At 44.0% G+C, this 21,936-nt stretch overlaps 1 protein-coding gene across 4 annotated transcripts in view; it reads right to left on the reverse strand.

Annotated features, from left to right (window-relative positions):
• Positions 1-2,960: 2,960 nt before the first annotated feature.
• The window catches only part of ELP2 (elongator acetyltransferase complex subunit 2), a 121,539-nt gene continuing 102,563 nt past the window's right edge, over positions 2,961-21,936 (reverse strand). For all 4 annotated transcript variants that reach the window (XM_073332468.1, XM_073332469.1, XM_073332467.1 and 1 more), the window contains 6 exons: positions 21,201-21,273; positions 20,056-20,248; positions 10,973-11,094; positions 10,290-10,432; positions 9,872-9,985; positions 2,961-3,261 (listed from right to left, as the gene is read on the reverse strand). In XM_073332468.1, coding sequence (XP_073188569.1) covers positions 3,105-3,261; positions 9,872-9,985; positions 10,290-10,432; positions 10,973-11,094; positions 20,056-20,248; positions 21,201-21,273 — 802 coding nt within the window. In that variant the 3' untranslated portion in view covers positions 2,961-3,104. The remainder of the gene's footprint in view (positions 3,262-9,871; positions 9,986-10,289; positions 10,433-10,972; positions 11,095-20,055; positions 20,249-21,200; positions 21,274-21,936) is intronic.

The raw sequence follows: 21,936 nt of genomic DNA on the forward strand, positions 1-21,936 counted from the left end.
CATCATAAACATATCCTTACTGTCTTTACAAATGGAACACAATGAGAGAGGTCCTCAGCTGGTGCAAACTGGCCCATCTACACCAGCTGAGGATCTGACCCAGTGTTGTAACACACATGCACAAAGTTAAGGCTGCATATTTAACCTTGTCCTCTTTTTTTTGAGAGAGAGAGTTCTTAACCAGGCAACTTGAGTGCTGACAGCAAAATGGATGTTTATGCATTTATATTTATTTATTTATATATATTGTATTTATGCATTTAATACAGATACAGTAACTCCTCACTTAAGGTCATCCCAGTTAATGTTGTTTCGTGGCTGATCTATTAGAGAACATGCTCATTTAAACTTGTGCAATGCTCCCTGTGACGGGGTTGGGACTTACCACCATGGCACCTCCCGCTGGTGACTCTGGGAATTAGCTCAGTCCATGTGGAGCGCCCTCTGCCGGTGGTATCCCGTCCATTTCTTGCCCTCAGTTGGTCTCTGGACCCATGTTGCTCCCCGCTCGGCGGCGTCCTCTTCAGGACACTGCCCTCCAGCGGTGACCCTTAGTCCATGCTCACCCCCTTCCGGGGGAATTTAACAACAGTCTCCTGGTTTACCCGTGCTGCAGTGGCCAACCACACCCCGAAGTCTAAGCCCAAAGTCTAACCCCAGGGGTCTGGTGCAGTCCGTTATGGCCACTTCCCACAGCCAGGTGGAAGATAAGGGGGGGGACGACCCAGGCCCACCCACTACTCTGGGTTCCAAACCAGTGACCCTCTAGCGACAGCCTCCCTACCCTCCTTCTCTCCTGTCATCTGTCCGCTCTCCCTGGGTCACTTCCCCTCTGACCCCTTTGCACCCTCTTGGCCCTTCTGGTCAGAGCCCGCAGCCTGGCAGGTAACTGGCTGGAGCTCTCCTATGCTCTCCTGAGTCTGCCCAGCACTGCACGTCCAGGTGCTGGTCTCCTTGGTCAGGAGGCTGACCGCTCCGCTCATGGGCAGCCTTTCTATAGGGCTGAGCCCAGCCCTGACTGGCCACCTCTTGCCCAACCCTGATTGGCTCTCTAACAGGCCCTCCCTGATTGGCTGCCACTTTGTGCAGCCTCTCTGGCCTGTCTTTGACCCGTCTTACGGGGGGGTGTGGGGCACTTGCCCCACCACACTCCCTCATAACATTGTTTGGCAGCCACCTGCTTTGTCCACTGCTTGCAGGAAGAGCAGCCCGTTGGAGCCAGCTGGTGGGGGCTTGGAACCAGGGTGGGACGGCAGCCCCCCATCAGCTTCCCCACAGCATTCCCTGTGCACCAGCCGGGGCCCAGCAATTGCCCGGCAGTTCAGGTGTCCCTCCCCCCACTGCCGTGTGCTGCTTCTGGGAGGCTCCTACTTGCTGTGCAGGGGGGAGGGGAGAAGAAGGGTGCTGATTGCAGGGTGTCTCCCCCCTGTTCCTCTACCCCTCTCCACAGAGCAGGGGTGGGGACACAACAGGGCTCAGGATGGAGGGATCTTGCTGGCAGCATCTGCTGTCTCATCTTTTTGATCTACTTAAAAAGGCAGTGTACTTAGAGTGGGGTCAGCATACTTAAAGGGGCAATGCGCATCTCTCTCTCTCTCTCTCACACACACACACACACGCACCCCCCAGCACTTTGGAAAGTGGAGGGAATGCTGCGCGCCAGTGGGATAGCATGGGTTCATCATCACGTTCAGTTTCTGCAGGGAATGTTTGCAGCCACTGCCATGCGTTTATTGGGTTTCCTCCCTCCATTTGTGCTGCCTTGTAGCATAGGCGCTGACTCCGTGTGTGCTAGAGCTGGAGCACCCAGGGGGAAAAATTAGTGGCCAATGGCTCTGCAATCACATCTGCCAATTCCTTTAGCACTCTTGGATGCAACGCATCTGGCCCCATGGACTTGTGCACATCCAGCTTTTCTAAAAAAGCTGCTTGGCTGCTTTCCAGCTTGGCTGTCTGCACCCACAGACAGCCAAGCTCCCCTTCCCCCCTGCCCCAACTCCCCCGCTTCCCCCGCCCCCGAGCACGCCACGTCACCGCTCCTCCACCTACCTCCCAGCATTTCCCGCCCGGCCACCACCAAACAGCTGTTTGGCAGCATTAGCATGCTCCGGGAGAGAAGTGGGAACGCGGCACACACAGAGGAGGAGGTGGGGAAGAGGCGGGGCTGGGGCGGGGATTTGGGGAAGGAGTTTTAATATTGGCAGGGAGGGGGCAGAGTTGGGGAAGGGGGGGGCAGGGGCTTGGCCTCATGGAAGGGGTGGAGTGGGGGTGGGGACAGAGGGCAGGTCGAGCATCCATGAGAAAGAGGGGAAGTTGGAGCCTATGCCTTGTAGAGTGTGAGGCTACATTAACATGTTAACCCTCGAGGGCTCAGCCGAGTGTTAGTTAATCATTTAGAAGCAAGGCATTCCCTGGGAAATATCCCACCCTCTTCCACCCTCTGACTCCACCACCTCAACCAAGCTCCACAATTATCATTGCTGTGTACAGTATTCAATTCTTTAGAACTTATACTCTCTGTGTGTGTGTGTGTGTGTGTGTGTGTGTATTTATTTATTTCCCTGGAACCTAACCCCCACTATTTACACTAATTCTTATGGGGAAATTGGATTCACTTAACATCGTTTTGCTTAAAGTAGCATTTTTCAGGAACATAACTATAAGTGAGGAGTTACTGTAATAAGTTTGAAATATTTTGATACTTCATTTTGAAGCCCAAACACAAACAGTTCCTTCCCTCTCAACTGCATGATAGAGGTACCATTTTCTCTGCTTATCCAGCTCCATGCAGAGTGGAGAAACATTGTCTCTTTGCCACCATTTCTATACAAAGTGGAACCCCCCCATCTATTTCACACATTCTCCAAAATATTTACTAGCTGGAACACCCAATGTATTTGAAACTTCCTAATACTGCTGGATAAGATAATTATTTAACACTTCAAGACACTACAAGGTGCTATTATTCAAGATACTTTAATAAATTAGATCAATACACTTGTCAGACATTCCTGTTTTCACAACAGAAAATGGAGTTTAAAAATCAAAAGGTTAAACAAACTGAAATACAGATTCATTTGGCTCAGCTGGGTCTGCTGCCTTAGCTAAAGAGCACACCTGTTAACATTTAGTATCTTTACACAGTGATCAGCTCCACAACTTGCAAGCTGCAACCATTCACTGTTGTCTTGGTCGTTATGTCCAGCTCTGCCCACCCGGTTTCTCCAGCATAGCCGTTTGACAGCAAGAGTGTGACTTTGGCTGCAACAAAGACAGAAGATATTGAAAAAAAGAATGCATACACCAACTTCAAAATGTCAAACTCAGCTGGACTTCTCAGCTAAACATCATCATTTTATCTAATTAGTGCACTCCCTTTCAGTGCTACCAGCTGAGAAATATTGACTTGTCACGACCTGCAGGTATTAAACACTCCAGAATTTCTAGGGTTATTAACAACACTAATGACATTTTATCCTCTCACTTGTCAATAATTAAAACTGCTATCAATTTCAAGTTTCACCACATTAGTTTCAGGTTAAGCATCTCACTTGCTCAGAAATGACACTGCTGACTAAATGCTAGAAACAGTGTTTGATGCGTCTTTCAAACTGACTAAGTATACATGAGCCAAAGTCACAATGTTCAGCTGCAGATCCACATGTGAATCCCAATTTCCTCAATGTATGGTGGTGGTGGAGGGTGATTCTAGTGCACTGCTCTGGTTGGAGTTCATCTATAATTTTTAGTTACAAAATCAGAGAAACACTGTAGCTTCCCTTACTGTAATATTCTCTAAAATACTGCTGTCATTTACCGAAGATATCAGTCTAAGGTTTCTGACTGATGATCACATCCAGGCAGCCAAGATAAAGAGTAGGGTATAATCCCAGTATATTGAGTAATTTTCTTCTTACTTCTTAAAACAAGATGCAATGCATAAGCTAGTGCTTAGGAGCATAATGACTTAGAGCTGGCAGGAGGATGTTTTCACTGCCACTTTTGTGGTATCAAAATTTTCCATTCCATATTGGAATGGAAACCAAACCTTTTGAAACATTTTCACACAAAACTGATGTGTCTCTCTCCAGCCAGGTGGTCAGGATATCAGTTTGGGCCAGGGGTCGGCAACCTTTCAGAAGTGGTGTGCCGAGTTTTCATTTATTCACTCTAATTTAAGGTTTCGCATGCCAGTAATACATTTTAACATTTTTAGAAGGTCTCTCTCTATACATCTATAATATATAACTAAACTGTTGGTGTATGTAAACAAGGTTTTTAAAATCTTTAAGAAGCTTCATTTAAAATTAAATTAAAATGCAGTGTCCCCTGGACCGGTGGCCAGGACCCGGGCAGTGTGAGTGCCACTGAAAATCAGCTTGCGTGCCGCCTTTGGCATGCCTGCCATAGCTTGCCTACCCCTGGTCTGGGCTGTGGAAGATCTAGATTCAAGTCCCTGCTTTGCCAGATTCACAGCAGTTTTTTATCCCAGATCACTCCAAATCAGGCAGAGCAGGGTGCTTTAACCTGGGTCTCCGACATCCCAGGCCAATCCTCTACCCACCCAGTTACAGAATCTCTCTGAACAAACATTTTGTGGAAACGGATGTCTCTGTGAAACGTTTTGGTTCAATGAAATGTTCCTGACCAGCGTTACAATGATTCTTATATGTGCCCTCCAAGTCACTGCAGTACCAGCATGTATAGCTTATGTTCTAATCCTTTTAGGTTTGCTTTCTGTATGGAAGGTACTATATAAAACTGCTTGTTCTATCTACAATGCTTTCTGAGCAACAGTGATGATTAGGAGGTTGAATTTAAACTAAAGTTATTTAGGCCAAATGAAACAAACTGAAGAATTGGTGTTAAAGTATGACTATGACTTGGGAACAACTATTAGAAAGTCATATCCTGACTGAGGATATGTGAACCAGCTGAGCAGCAAACAGCAGAGAGGCTAAAAGAGGGAGTTTGCCTGGGATCTGTCTGAGAGGAGGTACGCTAAGGGCTGCATTAGGGAAGCTGTGTTGGTGAGTATTTGAGTGTCTGTTGTGGGGACAGTTTGACCGTGTGCTTGATTGGTTGTTTGAAAAGTGTGAATTGGGAGTGCTTTGTTCCAGGTGAGCCTTGAGTGGGCCTGACAGTTATAAAAAGCCAGTCAGTTGCGAACCAGCTGAGCGGCGAACAGCAGAGAGACTAACAGAGGGAGTTTGCCTGGGGAGAGCCCACTGAGGCTTACATCTTGCTGGCTTCTCTGAGTAGTTACTACAACTCCTGAGGAAGCTCATAGAAGGAAGGTAATATGGATGGTGAACGTTCAGCTGTTGTGACCTGCACTGGATGTGCCATGTTTGTCTTTTTTCCACAGGACAGAAACGACTTTGTCTGTACAAAATGCAAGCTGGTCTCCATATTGGAAGAGAAGGTTCAAGGTCTGGAGAAACAAGTATCGACCCTGCGTTGCATAGGAGAACTGAAGATTTCCTGGACAGACATCAGGATATGCTTCTACGGGCACATGTTCTGAAGATTCAGAGCAGGCTGCGCAGCGGGGACAGGAGGATGGTGAAGAAATTTGGCAGCATGTGACCTCCAGAAGAACAAAGGGGAGCATCCATGTACCAGCAGCGCAGATACATGTAAGCAACCATTTTCATGTTCTCTCCACAGGTACTAATGCGGAGAGTGGACTAGATGATACATCTGAGGGAAGGGAACAGAAGGAGACTCTGCCGATTGGAAGGCATGGGATGCACTGTCCTAGGGTTGGGGGTTCCACGACCACCGCTCCCAAGAGGAGGAGGCAGGCGGTGGTGCTTGGGGATTCTCTCCTCAGGGGGACTGAGTCATTTATCTGCCGCCCCGACCGGCAAAACCGAGAAGTCTGCTGCTTGCCAGGAGCTAGGATTCACGATATGATGGAGAGACTGCTGAGACTCATCAAGCCCTTGGATCGCTACCCCTTCCTGCTTCTCTACGTGGGCACCAATGATACTGCCAAGAATGACCTTGAGCAGATCACTGCGGACTACGTGGCTCTGGGAAGAAGGATAAAGGAGTTTGAGGCGCAAGTGGTGTTCTCGTCCATCCTCCCCGTGGAAGGAAAAGGCCTCGGTAGAGACCGTCGAATCGTGGAAGTCAACGAATGGCTACACAGGTGGTGTCGGAGAGAAGGCTGTGGATTCTTTGACCATGGGATGGTGTTCCAAGAAGGAGGAGTGCTAGGCAGAGACGGGCTCCACCTAACGAACAGAGGCAAGAGCATCTTCGCAAGCAGGCTGGCTAACCTAGTGAGGAGGGCTTTAAACTAGGTTCACCGGGGGGAAGGAGACCAAAGCCCTGAGGTAAGTGGGGATGTGAGATACCGGGAGGAAGCACGAGCAGGAGAGCATGAAAGGGGAGGGCTCCTGCCTCATACTAAAAAAAGCAGGACAAACAGCAAGTTATCTCAAGTGCCTATACACAAATGCAAGAAGACTGGGAAACAAGCATGGAGAACTGGAAGTCCTGGCACAGTCAAGGAATTATTATGTGATTGGAATAACAGAGACTTGGTGGGATACTCACACGACTGGAGTACTGTCATGGATGGATATAAACTGTTCAGGAAGGACAGGCAGGAGAGAAAAGGTGGGGGAGTTGCACTGTATGTAAGAGAGCAGTATGACTGCTCAGAACTCCAGTATGAAACTGCAGAAAAACCTGAGTGTCTCCGGATTAAGTTTAGAAGCACGAGCAACAAGGGTGATGTCGTGGTGGGAGTCTGCTATAGACCACCGGATCAGGGGGATGAGGTGGATGAAGCTTTCTTCCAGTAACTAACGGAAGTTACTAGATTGCAGGCCCTGGTTCTTATGGGAGACTTCAATCACCCTGATATCTGCTGGGAGAGCAATACAGCGGTGCACAGACAATCCAGGAAGTTTTTGGAAAGTGTAGGGGACAATTTCCTGGTGCAAGTGCTGGAGGAACAAACTAGGGGCAGAGCTCTTCTTGACCTGCTGCTCACAAACTGGGAAGAATTAGTAGGGGAAGCAAAAGTGGATGGGAACCTGGGAGGCAGTGACCATGAGATGGTCGAGTTCAGGATCCTGACACAGGGAAGAAAGGAGAGCAGCAGAATACAGACCCTGGACTTCAGAAAAGCAGACTTTGACAACCTCAAGGAACTGATGGCAGGATCCCCTGGGAGAATAACATGAGGGGGAAAGAAGTCCAGGAGAGCTGGCTGTATTTTAAAGAATCCTTATTGAGGTTACAGGGACAAACCATCCTGATGTGTAGAAAGAATAGTAAATATGGCAGGCGACCAGCTTGGCTTAACAGTGAAATCCTTGCTGATCTTAAACACAAAAAAGAAGCTTACAAGAAGTGGAAGATTTGACAAATGACCAGGGAAAGAGTATAAAAATATTACTTGGGCATGCAGAAGTGAAATCAGGAAGGCCAAATCACACTTGGAGTTACAGCTAGCAAGAGATGTTAAGAGTAGCAAGAAGGGTTTCTTCAGGTATGTGAGCAACAAGAAGAAAGTCAAGAAAAGCGTGGGCCCCTTACTGAATGAGGGAGGCAACCTAGTGACAGAGGATGTGGAAAAAGCTAATGTACTCAATGCTTTTATTGCCTCTGTCTTCACGAACAAGGTCAGCTCCCAGACTGCTGCACTGGGCAGCACAGCATGGGGAGGAGGCGACCAGCCCAACGTGGAGAAAGAAGTGCTTTGGGACTATTTAGAAAAGCTGGACAAGCATAAGTCCATGGGGCCGGATGCGCTGCATCCGAGAGTGCTAAAGGAGATGGTGGATGTGATTGCAGAGCCATTGGCCATTATCTTTGAAAACTCATGGCGATTGGGGGAGGTCCCTGACGACTGGAAAAAAGCTAATGTAGTACCCATCTTTTAAAAAGGGAAGAAGGAGGATCCTGGAAACTACAGGCCAGTCAGCCTCACCTCAGTCCCTGGAAAAATCATGGAGCAGGTCTTCAAGGAATCAATTCTGAAGCACTTAGAGGAGAGGAAAGTGATCAGGAACAGTCAGCATGGATTCACCAAGGGCAAGTCATGCCTGACTAATCTAATTGCCTTCTATGATGAGATAACTGGCTCTGTGGATGAAGGGAAAGCAGTGGACGTGTTGTTCCTTGACTTTAGCAAAGCTTTTGACACAATCTCCCACAGTATTCTTGCCAGTAAGTTAAAGTAGTATGGGCTGGATGAATGGACTATAAGGTGGGTAGAAAATTGGCTAGATTGTCGGGCTCAACGGGTAGTGATCAATGGCTCCATGTCTATTTGACAGCCGGTATCAAGTGGAGTGCCTGATGGGTCGGTCCTCGGGCCGGTTTTGTTCAATATCTTCCTTAATGATCTGGAGGATGGTGTGGATTGCACCCTCAGCAAGTTTGCAGATGACACTAAACTGGGAGGAGAGGCAGATACGCTGGAGGGTAGGGATAGGATACAGAAGGACCTAAACAAATTAGAGGATTGGGCCAAAAGAAATCTGATGAGGTTCAACAAGGACAAGTGCAGAGTCCTGCACTTAGGACGGAAGAATCCCATGCTCCGCTACAGACTAGGGACCGAATGGCTAGGCAGTAGTTCTGCAGAAAAGGACCTAGGGGTTACAGTGGTCGAGAAGCTGGATATGAGTCAACAGTGTGCCGCTGTTGCCAAGAAGGCCAATGGCATTTTGGGATGTATAAGTAGGGGCATTGCCAGCAGATCGAGGGACGTGATCATTTCCCTCTATTTGACATTGGTGAGGCCTCATCTGGAGTACTGTGTCCAGTGTTGGGCCCCACACTACAAGAAGGATGTGGAAAAATTGGAAAACGCCCAGCAGAGAGCAACAAAAATGATTAGGGGACTGGAACACATGACTTCTGAGGAGAGGCTGAGGGAACTGGGATTGTTTAGTCTGATGAAGACAAGAATGAGGGGGGATTTGATAGCTGCTTTCAACTACCTAAAAGGAGGTTCCAAAGAGGATGGATCTAGACTGTTCTCAGTGGTAGCAGATGACAGAACGAGGAGTAATGGTCTCAAGTTGCAGTGAGGGAGGTTTAGGTTGGATATTAGGAAAAACTTTTTCACTAGGAGGGTGGTGAAACACTGGAATGCGTTACCTAGGGAGCTGGTGGAATCTCCTTCCTTAGTCGTTTTTAAGGTCAGGCTTGACAAAGCCCTGGTTGGGATGATTTAGTTGGGGATTGGTCCTGCTTTGAGCAGGGGGTTGGGCTAGATGACCTCCTGAGGTCCCTTCCAACCCTAATATTCTAAGATTCTATGGGGCCTTTCTGGCACGGCTATAGCCCTGCACCAACACCCAATGAATACAGAGCTGGGGTCCCATAGTTGATGTCATAGATCAGTAGAATCACCATGCCTTCTCTCACTTCCTACTCCTCGCCACATTTTAACAGTGATTTTTTAAAAACATTTTTAAAAGCTTCAATCCTATTTTACCCTTAAAGGTCACATCAAAGGATTTCTTAAAAACTGGGTTTATGCCTTTTTTTGTCTTTCTCTGATATCTAATGGCAGCCTGAAATAATTTTTTTTTTTAAAAAGCTTCTCTCTCTTTTGGAAATATCAGGAAGGCTGATGCTGGTTTTTCCCAGGGTTTACTGGAGGGTTTCTTGGGGTTACAGCGGTTGCACATTGTCTTTTTCTGAAAAAACTTTCAGAGCTTTCGATACACTTTCTTTTTTTTTTTTTTTTGCTGTTTTCATGGTGTGTCTGAATAAGTTTAATTCCGAATTCCCATACTGCCCAGATCTCAAAAGGAAGCTCTTTCCTTGCACATGACCTGGACGACAGGATCGGTCTGGAGAACTGCTCATGAGCCCCTTGACCCAAAAAAGATACCTGTTGTCAGTCTCGACACATTTGGTCCAATCAGTCAACGCTGGTCTCTGCTCACTCTGCTTCCATGTGTACAGGTTCATCTTCCCGCACTCTAACCCTACTGCGACGATGTAGCTGTTGAGAAGGAACAAAACTATGTTATTTCTAAAAAGGATGAATCAACAATCTTCAAAAAAAGACAACCACTGCCCAAGTCACACACATTTTCTGTTGAAACCTGCTCTTCAAATCAATATTTTATCATCATCAAAAGAACATGCAAATGAAAACAAAAAGGTAATGTTAAAAAAACCAACAAGAGAGCAAGTAACAGACCTAGAAAAGGCTTGCACTGACTAAAGTGGAAAACAAATATCACTTTCAAGTAAAAAGAAAAAACCCACCAAAAATGAATTCTAGAATGCCGAGGTAACAATACCTTTCATCAGGAGCAAGCACATGGCTGATGCTGACTGCAGTGACAGAATCCCCAACATCCAGTATTGAAGAACAAGGCTCGATTGCACCTAGCCCATTGCTTTCAGTGGCTCCAGCTGAGCCACAGTCACCCCAGATAATGACCTATTAGAAATAAAAGCAGCAACTGTTCCCTTTGATCTTTTATGTACCTGTGCTTAGGAACTAAGAACACGTCAGGAATAGCAGTAATTTTGTATTGTGCCGTGGAGGTAGATAGACCAAAACTCCTTTTTTCCCCTGAAATAAACAACAGCTTCTGTTTATAGGAATTCAAATCTTTCTTAAAAAAGAGTTTTGAGTGGTATTATTAAATATATTGGCAACAATATCTGGTAAATAGAAGTCTACTTGTAAGAGCTAAATGAATCAAGTTACAGAATCCTTGATTAAAAAACACATACACAAAATAACATGCAGCATGTTCTCCTTTTGTTGCTATACACAATAAAAAAGAAGCAAAATCACTGGCTATAATCTTGCACATGCTTACGGACGTGCTTAGCTTTATGCATCCAAGTAGCCCCAATGACTTCCATGTCGCTATTCGTACATATGATACAGTTGCTAAATCCAAAAACATTTATTTCAAATCAATGCTTACTTTATACTGTTCTTTTTGTTAGTTCCTTTTGTATTAGTTACCTTTTTGTCCCGACTTCCGGTAATGAAATATTTGCTGTCTGGGGTCCAATCACAAGACCAAATGATCCGGCTATGCACAGCTGTGTTTTTGTCAGTGTATGCAAAGAGGCTGAAAACAGGATCTGGAATAAAGCAAGTAAACAGAAGAAAAATTCTTGTAATTATCTTTTGAAAAAAAAAATACCTGTTCTTATTTTGCTTTGAAAGCAGTACAGGGAGGGGACCAAGGCTACAGAAATAATCCTGTACAATCCCACCATCAGCTCCGCGTGACTTTAGTGGGAACTGGGGTAGTTAGCACTTTGCAGGACGGATCAAGCCATATGCCTGTCATATTTATTATATATGAACAGCGACCAATATAAATATAACTAGTCAGCCTAATTACAATAAAATACTGTTAGCTGTAATGCCAGATGATAGCAAAAACAATTTTATCTTCTGCATGCATTTCTCTCACTCTGAAAACGTATCCATGTCTATAAGAATACTCTTTCATATTCTATTTGGCCTAATTCTATGATATTCTGTTTATTTTTGATAGTATCTTAATAAGTACATTTTAGTGACTTTGAAAAGTATTACCAATGTAACTTTCATTTTATCATGATGTGTGCAGAAGTCACTGACCCAATAACAGTTCTTCATTCTTTACTACAAAAGACTCCAGTGATATTGCAAATTTTCAGAATCATGCAGTCTTGAGTAACAATTTTTTATTTTAACAACAGAAAAGCACTCATTAACTGCAATGGAAAAAGCAGTAATATTAAATTTTAATAAGCTTTTAAATTTCTTGGGATGGCAGTAAATGTAATTTTACTTTAAACTGACTTGGTGATGTGTACTTTGTAGACAGATGGGTTCTGGATTTGTACATGAAAAGAGAATCTCTTCCGTCCACCTCCCACAGAGTACTCATGATCCTTAACTTGGAACAGTGTGTGCTATTTGGAGTTTAAACTAAATGTGCCAATCTTATTCCTACTGCTTTATTAAAGTAACACAAACTAACAAAAGAAGTTTTTCCAGTGAGAGGAGTACTGTAAACAAGCTAGCAAGATTAGCGATAGATTGGACTGGCATACTTAAACATCAGTAACACATCCTTTCAGAAGTTAATGAGCAAAAAATCTTGGGAAAGTGAGAAGTACAGCAGATTTTCTTCTCATTCATATCTTAACCTCATCTACAAAGTAAAACACCAAAACATTTTTCCTTCCTTTCACACAAAACTTTAAAATAGATGCTGAAACTTAACTGAAAACAACATTCAAAGTTGACTGCTTTTCTGACTGAAATCAGTGGAAAAGACTAGATCTCAATTAACAGAGCTTCCTGCCTGTTTCACAGGAAAATGGTAGTCTCTGTGGAATAAGCTCAGAGCCTTCCACAGCCACAAAATGTTGAATTTTTTACTTATTTCTTTAATTTATTTGCAACTTGCATTTACATTTTTGTAATCCCCACAAATCTCTCTGAAATGTTTTTAAAAACCTCACCCCCTCAAAAACAACAACAACAAATGAACAAAAAAAACAACCAGTCCAAGAACCACTGGAGTTTCCTTTTAGCAGATTATTTATGGGAGATAACATCAAACATCAAAATCTGGGGATATTTAACTTATTTAGAAGAATCAACACAGCCAATTTTCATATCTGACAAAACCAATGGAAATTTAAGTGTTAATCTAATGTACTATCAGGTAAGAAAGTTTGTTTTTAAACGTGATTTTTAACGTAATAGTGCTGCTTTAGGCCTTGTCTACACTATATAGTTTTGTCGACTTAAGTCGACTTTTGTCTGCAAAACAGTGGAGATACACACACTAAAATGCTCCTCCTGCTGCTGTAACTCCCTTGCTACGCCAACATAAAAAAACCCACCTCAACAAGTGCTAGAGCTTTTTGCGACCCCGTTAGAGTGACGCAGCATCAGTATAGACAATGTGCATGATTGTGTTGCCCTAATTGGCCTCCAGGAGGTGTCTCCCAATGCCCATCATGACCACTCTGGTCAGCAGTTTGAACTCCACTGCCCTGAAGATACATCGGTATGTGCCCCTCCCACATCTAAAGGCCCAGGAAATTTGAAATTTCTCTTCCTGTTTGCTCGGCGTGCACAGTTCATACAGCATCTTCCCAGCTGACCATGCCAGCTTTTCGCAGTAGACACGCTCCTGCGTGGAGCACACCAGAGCTGTTGGATCTACGGAGTCTATGGGGAGAGGAGGCTGTGCAGTCGCAGCTTTGCTCTAGCCATCGGAACTTTGATACTGACGGTTGATTGCTGGTGGCATGCAGGAGAAGGGGCACAAGAGGGACAGGCAGCAGTGCTGTACTAAGATCAAGGAGCTGAGGCAGGCGTACCAGAAGGCCAGGGAGGCCAACCGTTGCTCTAGTGTGGCGCCGAAAACATGCTGCTTCTAGAAGGAGCTGCACGCCATCCTCGACAGCGATCCCACCTCCTCCTCCTCCTCCAAGTGCCTACGGATACTTCAGGGGAACTAGAGGCACCAGCCAGCAGACTCAACCCCGATGACAAAGTGGTGGATGAGGAAGTGGAGCTGGAGGACGATGTGGAGCACCCAGCAGGGTTGTCCAGTGGTGTGGTGAGTCAGGACCTCTTTTCCACTCTGGAGGCGTCTAGCCAGTCCCTGCACTCTGGCTCTGGCATGCAGGATGCAGGAGAGGGGAGTTCTGATAAGTGCTCATTTTGCTTTGATACTACACAGCGAGAGGAGATTGAGCTGTCATGTACTTTGTTATATGGTAGAGAAGGGATAAGGGGCAGAAATTAACAATAGAGCCTGTCCATATATGCAGTGGGGCCATGGTGGAAAAGTTTGTTAATGTACATAGGGATGTCTTGGGAATCCTCCACAGAGATCTCTAGGAAACTTTCCTGCATATATTCGGCAATCCTCTGCTGAAGGTTCCTTGGCAGAGCCTCCTTGTTTCTCCCCTGGCTGTCGGAAACTTTGCCATCCCACTGTGCAACTTGTCACCCTCTGCCACTGGACCTCTGGGAATGGATTGTGGTGCATCATGGGGACGTGCTCGCTGTCTTATGATGCAGTTCTTTCCATCCCATCATTCCTTGAGCTTCCTACTTCATTTCATGCCCTTTTTCAGCAGTCCTTATAAACTGTGCACCTGCCATCTCTGCCTGACAGTATGGATCTTGAGCTATTGACCAGTCTGGTGATGAGCATTATGAACACCACCAGTTATTTCATGAGCTGCAAAACAGAGAGTGTGAATCGGCTGCCATGGAAACAAATAATTCAAGATTGCTGCTGCCACTGTAGAGCATTGGTACTGGGCTCAGGAAACAAGCTCTGAATGGTGGGATTACATCGTGATGCATGTATGGGATGACGAGCAGTGGCTGCAGAACTTTTGGATGCACAAATCCACCCTCCTGGAACAGTGTGTGGAGCTCACGCCAGCACTGCGGCACAAGGACACCAGAATGAGAGCTGCCCTCACTGTGGAAAAGCAAGTGGCAATTGTTGTGTGGAAGATGGCAACTCCAGACTGCAACTGGTCAGTCGCAAATCAGTTTTGAATGAGAAAGTCCACCTTGGGGGTGGCGGTGATGCAAGTGTGCAGGGTCATTAATCACCTCCTGCTATGAAGGACTGTAACTCTCGGTAATGCGCAGGAAATAACTGATGGCTTTGAGGCAATGGGATTCCCTAACTGCAGCAGTGCGCTAGATGGAACACATCCAAATTTTGGCCCCCCAACCAACTTTCAACAGAGTACATCAACCGAAAGGGCTACTTCTCCATGGTCTTGCAGGTGCTAGTGAATCACCAGGGCCGTTTCACTGACATCAATGCAGCACAGTCAGGGGAGGTGCATCATGCACGCATCTTTCAGAACACTGGAGTGTATAGAAAGCTGCACTCTGGGACTTTCTTTCCAGACCAGAAGATTCCAATGAGGAATGTACTTGCCTCCTGCATTCAGCAAGGAGTCATTATTCCTACTGTCAGTGAATGTAACTCCCTCATTTTACTGTGCTGTTAATACTGCTGTGCTCCCTACCTTTCCCGTTGTTCCTAGCCCTGCTACTTTCCTTTCCTACAAAGCACCGGGGCTGAGGGGTTGTTACCGCCTCAAATAAGGAAAAGGTTGTATTAAGTCTGGACATAAAAGGATTAAGGTTATTGTTAAATAAGATGCATCTAGATATGGGGAATAAATGTGTGTGTATGTAAATAGGTGTGTATAAATAAATAAAAGGGGGCTTAGTCAAAAAGCCAACCCTCCTGGCTAAATTGGTAGTGAAACAATGCCTGTGCCCATGGAAAGAAATAATGCAACAACAAAAGAATCAGGCCCAGACAAGCAGGCAAATGCAGTAGAGGACGTTAAAAGAAAGAAAGAGAGAGGTTAGCTCTGTAGTTACTGGAGGAAATTAAGCAGTGAAATTTTGTACAAACGTTAAAAGAAGGTGTTACGAAAAGAAAATTCTTGGTTTCTTTGCAGCCATTCCTTTGGCGAAAGGGCACATTTCTCTGGAGGAATTTCTGTAAATAATCCAGGCAAAAGGTTATTTAAGTGAAATCATTTAACTATGAACAAGGTAGTCAAATTTGCTAAAAAACACTCCTGGTGTGTACAATCTTTCTTTTATAAGTTTAAGATGAATTGGTGTTGTTTTAAAATTGTAAAACAGAAAAATACTTTTGCCGAACAAAAGAAACTAGTGTTATTTAATTTTGGTATTTAGCATTTAATCCTTAAGGTGACTTAATGCTTTACAAGATTTAAAATGTTTTTAAATAAAGACCAAAGTTGTGGCTGCAGCAGGGCAGTCAAAGTCAGAAAAATGGAAAAGATTTTAAATCTGTTTTGGTAACAAATAGCAGATAAAAGCTGTAGTCAGTGCCCCACACTAAGTCTTAAGGTGGCTCTGTATAATCAACAGTCACTTTGCCAAAGGAAAGCCAAACTGGGCTGTGTTTTCCTTTTCAAATCAATGTGTGTTTAAAAGCAGAAGTTAATTGTGTCCTTTTGAGACAAAGTCTCTAACGGGCTGATACCTTTGAATCCAAAAGCAAGCCAAGAATGTCTGTGTTAATGCAAATCACCTAAATAATAAAGATAGAAGCCACTGAAACCTGACCTGCCTATAAAATAAATACAGAAAAATATGGGAGTAATTCCTCAGTTTTGCCTGCAAACAGCAAGGGTATTTCTAAAGAAAGGAATATTTTAAGCAGTACTGCCAACAGTGTGTAATCTGCCAGCAACATAGTGTTGGTAAAGCTGTCAAGGTTAGGCAGGCAGCACATCCCCCTTCCTGGGCATCTTTTGTAAATGTTCAGCTTGATTCAAATGTTTAAATGTTGTAATTGTAAGTATGTGTTAGTTTTAGTAATGTATTTCCCTGTAAAAAGGAAGATGCCAAAACTGTTGTAAAACTTTGTACCACGACTTGCCATACCTGTGAGTAGCAACAATAAGAGTGTACCTAATGTTATTGGACAAATTATAAGAAGTTATGTGCAGCTTTACAGATCCAACACAACCTCCACTGCCCCCACCACCTGCAGTCTGCCGGGACAGTAAAACGTCAAAATGGGATTTTTAAAAATAAAACTGACCAAGTTCTGTGCTAAAACAAATGTAAAGTGGCCAAATGCTCTCCCATTAGCATTAATGAATATGAGGGCCACTCCCAATCGAAAGACTGGACTCAGCCCTCATAAAATTCTAACAGGGTGCCCAATGCGACTACTGGCTGCGCCCCACTGGCCCTGGCTCAGACGGACAGTCATTTAATGAGTAACACAATGCTTAATTATTGTCAGACACTAACGAAATGTGTTAGGTCTTTTTATATACAGCAGCCCTGCCACCCACTGAAACCAGGAGACTGGATCTTCACAGAGATCCATCAGCGAGGAACCATCCTAGCCCCATGCTGAAAGACCCTTATCAAGTCCTGTTAATTATCAACACTGCTGTGAAGTGCCGAGAATCGACTACCTGCCCATGTTTCTCACTGTAATGGCTCTCCGACTGATGATCAGTCTATCTTTCCTTCTGGCATTGTTGCTCCTTCTGGACAGCAGGAGTGAAGGACAAGGTGAAAAGCCGGTAACCTCTCCTTTGTCTGCTGACAGACCCACCGTGCCTTTGAAGGCACAACCTCTCCACCTGAGGACATAATAAAGCCTCCCACCAAGCAAGGTGATTGTGCTAGTAACCTCTCCCTTGCTGCCTCATTGCCAGACAGCTAAGTGAATTAAGACTACGAAATCTTGAAGAATAGCTTGCAGAAGCTAGCCAAAACTACCTGAAGATAAAACTTTTAATATTCCTCAGCCTCTCCTTCTTAACAAACTTAGGGTGGGGACGGGAAAGTAATATTTTTCTAGATCTTGACCAATCAGTAGCCTCACTAGTAAATAATCAAACGTATACCCAAAAAGTTTGTTCTGGCACCGGAAATTTTGCCTGTACTAAAATTATCCCAGTAACGGATAATTTAACCTGTCCCATATTGTAATATGCCCCTTCTTATGCCATTGGCGCTGATGCCTCTCAACCTTTTTGTGAAGGTGTCGAGTCAACAGATGTGGTCTAATACTTCACGAGGAAGAGGTGCGTTGGGACACCGACGGACTGTAATTAATGCCACATTAGGGACCATTAAATTCACATTGCCCTTATCCAGTTTTTAAATTACCTCTACATATCCAAATTGCTGTAAAGGGGCTGCCATCAGGTTAGCACAGCAAAGGGCCTGGGTTTCCCCTGGAAAGAAAAGGGACTTGGCTGGACACCTATGGGATGGTGCAAATAGCGTAGCGGCGATCTGAGTATCCATAAGAGTCAAGAACATGAGGAAAAAATTGGGACACTTAGAAAAAGCCACAGGCCTTATTACTGGAGCACAATTGACCCAGACACAAGCAGGAGTAGGTGAATTAGGTATTATTTCCACCCTCAGTGTAATGACCCAGAAGCTTGTAACAGATACGGTGCTTAGTATTGCTGGGGCTGGAAAGGCATTGAAGTGGGATCAGGCTTGTTCAGAGGTTCAGGATTTCCTGAATGACCGGCTCACGGCCATTCGGAGGGATCTTGAACATCAGGCATGGCCCTCTGCCCTTACAGCCACCTCTGGAGTACCATCTGATCCGTGGCCAGGGAGACATGCTTGCAGATTCTCTGGGTGGAAATGCAGATGTTCGCAGCGCTCCTTCTAAGCATACGGGCCGGTGAGAGGGGTATGGACTCCCACCTACAGAATCCTGCTGGGTCCGTGGGGAGGATGCATGTGGGATTAGATAATTCACCGAGACATTTGGGAACTTGAACTACCTGGTATGCCCAACCGATCTGTAGTCAGTGCTCCTGGAATAACGCCCCTCATTTGGGTAGGGATTGGAAGTCAATGGACACTCTGGCCGTTAGAACCCCCTCAACTTCAGTGTGTACGTAAACTAAAACCAGGAGAGGTTGTCACTGTTCATGACAACATTTGTTGGGAGGGTATGGAACATGGGACTACCCTGACAGGACATCTACTTTTCCAAGCTAATAATAGCTGTATGCATGTTAAGAACACTACCTTGAATGATGTACATTTTAACCTCACCATGGCTGCAGGCAATCATATCATTCATTGGCCTGCGGATAAAATTCTACAATTAGCCCTTAGATTCCAAATACCCTTTAACTGGACTACCCTAGTGCCTGACCAATTCCAAAATTTGCTTTCAATTCTACCAGAGGTTCAGAAAATTTCCAACCTACAGAGACAGATTCACATTCTCCAAAATATATATCAAGTTGAAAAGAATGCCTTTCATACAGCCTATAGGGAGTCTACCTAATGTACTAAGTATGATGCTTTGTGTTTTGTGACTAAGACTATTCAGCAATCTCAACCCCATCGTTTTATTGCCATAGAAATTTTGTTGTTTTTATTACTGTTTGGTATGGGGTTATGTTATTGCTGTTGTAGTAGATGTGTTTATCATTGCCTGTCTGGTCGTAGACCTTTTAAGCTCAATGTAAAGGAACAAGTGGCACTAATGATTGTCAATAAACTCTAGGATAACAGGAGGCAAGAGTCAGCAATGAATGTTTATGAGGAAATGCAGGTAGTACATGAGGGAGAGAGAGAGGAAATTAATAAATTAATGTCCATGGAGGTATGACAGAATAAAGTGAGGCCTCATAGGGGGGGAACTGTGAGGGAAAATTAACAGGACATAAAACTCAGGTCAAGGCCCTGACTTTGGTCAAGATTGCCTGCAGGCCGTAAACTGAGATCCTGCTTGCTTGTGTGTGTCAAGGGGTAGGAGAAGTCACAGTGGAAAGTCCCCAAAACAACAATGGTTTTCTGTGCATAAGGGACACCAAGGGGCAGGATGGAAAAGTCCCCAGACAGAACAAATTTGCAATAGTCAAGCTCATGAAATATATAACTGCAACAATTGTGTTAGAAAGGTCACTGACCGCAAAAGAACAGAGACAGTGAATAACAGGAAGGGCCTAGTGGGGGAGACGCTTCTTTTTGCTTTTGACCAGTGTTAATTTTGCAATGTATTCCAAATAAGGTAATTAATACGGAAGTATGTGTAATTTGTCTGTGGTTTTAAGCTTTAAAAAGCTGTGTGTGCTTTGCAGCAGGAGGCAGCTACCTGGAGTTGTTACCCCCCTGCGCTTGTAATCAATGAAGGAGCCTCAGGCTTGTTCTGATCCAAACACAATGCATGGTTATTTTTCCACGATACGCGCATGGATCCCAAATCCCACGTTCTAGCAAGGGTCCAGTATTTATTTTACTGATATGTTTATGGCTAGCTTTCTACATTTTAATCTACTTTGTGACTGCTCCATACAACAATAAATGTACAGTATTTAAAAAGAACCATGTGAACAATTCTCTGTTTCCTAAAGAGTGAAAAAATAAAAGTATAACAAGATGTCACAGTGAGATATAACAGAACCTTATTAATTTATTGTTAAAATTGTTTTAAAAGCTAAACTTGTTTACTAGTTTCAACACCTCTTTTTGAATGGATACACCAATGCCATGCAGCTTACCTGATTGCAATGGTTTGTTATCTTGATTTTTCCACAGTGACCAATTCCTATCTCTGGAAACTGCTAATAAGAATTTGTCATCAGGAGAAAATGCCATCTGAGTAACAGTCAGATTGTGAAAAGACAAGCTTTGCAGCTGCTTCCAAGAAGTGGTGCTCCACAAAATAATTGCTGCGTGTTCTTTTTTAGAGGCCTGTAAGTACAGGGACAAAACCACTGAAAATGAAGGAAAGGAAACAAAAAACAAAATGACACCACCCTAAAATATTAGCATGATTTTTTAAATGCTTGCAACTGAGTTAAAACTGAATTTTCCTCTAGGTAGTTCCAAGTTTTATTTTCACTCACATGTTACTATGATAGTAAGGATGTTTCCCGCTTAAACTTTCTACTAAACCCTGGAAGATGACAACAGTGTATGTATGAATTCTGACAATTCACTTTCTTCTTAATTTGTTCAACACCAAAAATACCACAAATAATTTATTATTACTAATTTTTGTACATTCATTTGCACATGTCTGTAAGGCCAAATATACCCATTTTATGGAATGACAAACTGCGGTACAGAAAAGTTAAGTGGCTTGCCCCAAGTCACTGGGAGTCAAGTAGCAGAACGTAGACCACAATTTAGAATCTGTCTCCCAATCCTTTCATAATGACAGGTTTCAGAGTAACAGCCGTGTTAGTCTGTATTCACAAAAAGAAAAGGAGTACTTGTGGCACCTTAGAGACTAACCAATTTATTTGAGCATGAGCTTTCGTGAGCTACAGCTCACTTCATCGGATGCATACCGTGGAAACTGCAGCAGACTTTATATACACACAGAGAATATGAAACAATACCTCCTCCCACCCCACCGTCCTGCTGGTAATAAGCTATTACAGTGGGGTGGGAGGAGGTATTGTTTCATATTCTCTGTGTGTATATAAAGTCTGCTGCAGTTTCCACGGTATGCATTCGATGAAGTGAGCTGTAGCTCACGAAAGCTCATGCTCAAATAAATTGGTTAGTCTCTAAGGTGCCACAAGTACTCCTTTTCTTTCTCCCAATCCTGTGATCCAACTTTTAGACCACAATCCCTGTCAATCTGATAGCATATAACCCTTTTCAATAAATGGTGCTAAAATCTCTCTTTTCTTACCTTACATGCTGAGGCAATTATAGTTTTTGAATTGTTACAAGCAACACAAAATATTTCATAGCCATGTCCATATCTGAAATGGAAAATAAAATTATACAGATTACACAATCTTGGTGATACGTTTCAAGATTTATATAGGTTTTTTTAAAAAACACTACTTATGTACAAATTATGAAGCAATCTCAAAAACAACAATATGAGTATGTAATCTCCTGCATTTTGTTACAGACCTCTAGATCAAATCAATAAAGGAAGCAGTATTTAAAAGGGAATTCAAATCCTTCACGAACAGAGTAAAAATGCGTTTGCCATTTAGTTTACTGTTGTTAAATATCTATATTAAAATAGCGGTTGGAGGACCCAATCAGAAACAGGGCCCCATTGTGCTACGTGCCGTACAAACATATAAAGACGAAGTCCCTTACCCAAAGGGTTTACAATCTAAAAATGACAAATGACACATGGGTTTTTTTTTTCAGGGGTGGGGAGGTACACAATTATATAATACATGAACTCCCCCAACACAATATATGCACATCAACACAAATCAGCCAGTCTTTCCCCAATACCTTTTTTGCACAGTTCTAGAAAATCACATTCACTCACGTCTAGGGAACAGGGTGCTTGAAGGTTAGCATCCACTCTGAAGCACAGCCACAATGTAGTGTATTGTCTGAGGTGTATCACTGTTGTGCTAGTAGCAAAGGGTGAGTGAGATTCTGGGTAGAAGACTAGA

The sequence above is a fragment of the Lepidochelys kempii genome, chromosome 2 (genome assembly GCF_965140265.1).
Source record: "Lepidochelys kempii isolate rLepKem1 chromosome 2, rLepKem1.hap2, whole genome shotgun sequence".
NCBI classification, from domain to species: domain Eukaryota; kingdom Metazoa; phylum Chordata; order Testudines; family Cheloniidae; genus Lepidochelys; species Lepidochelys kempii.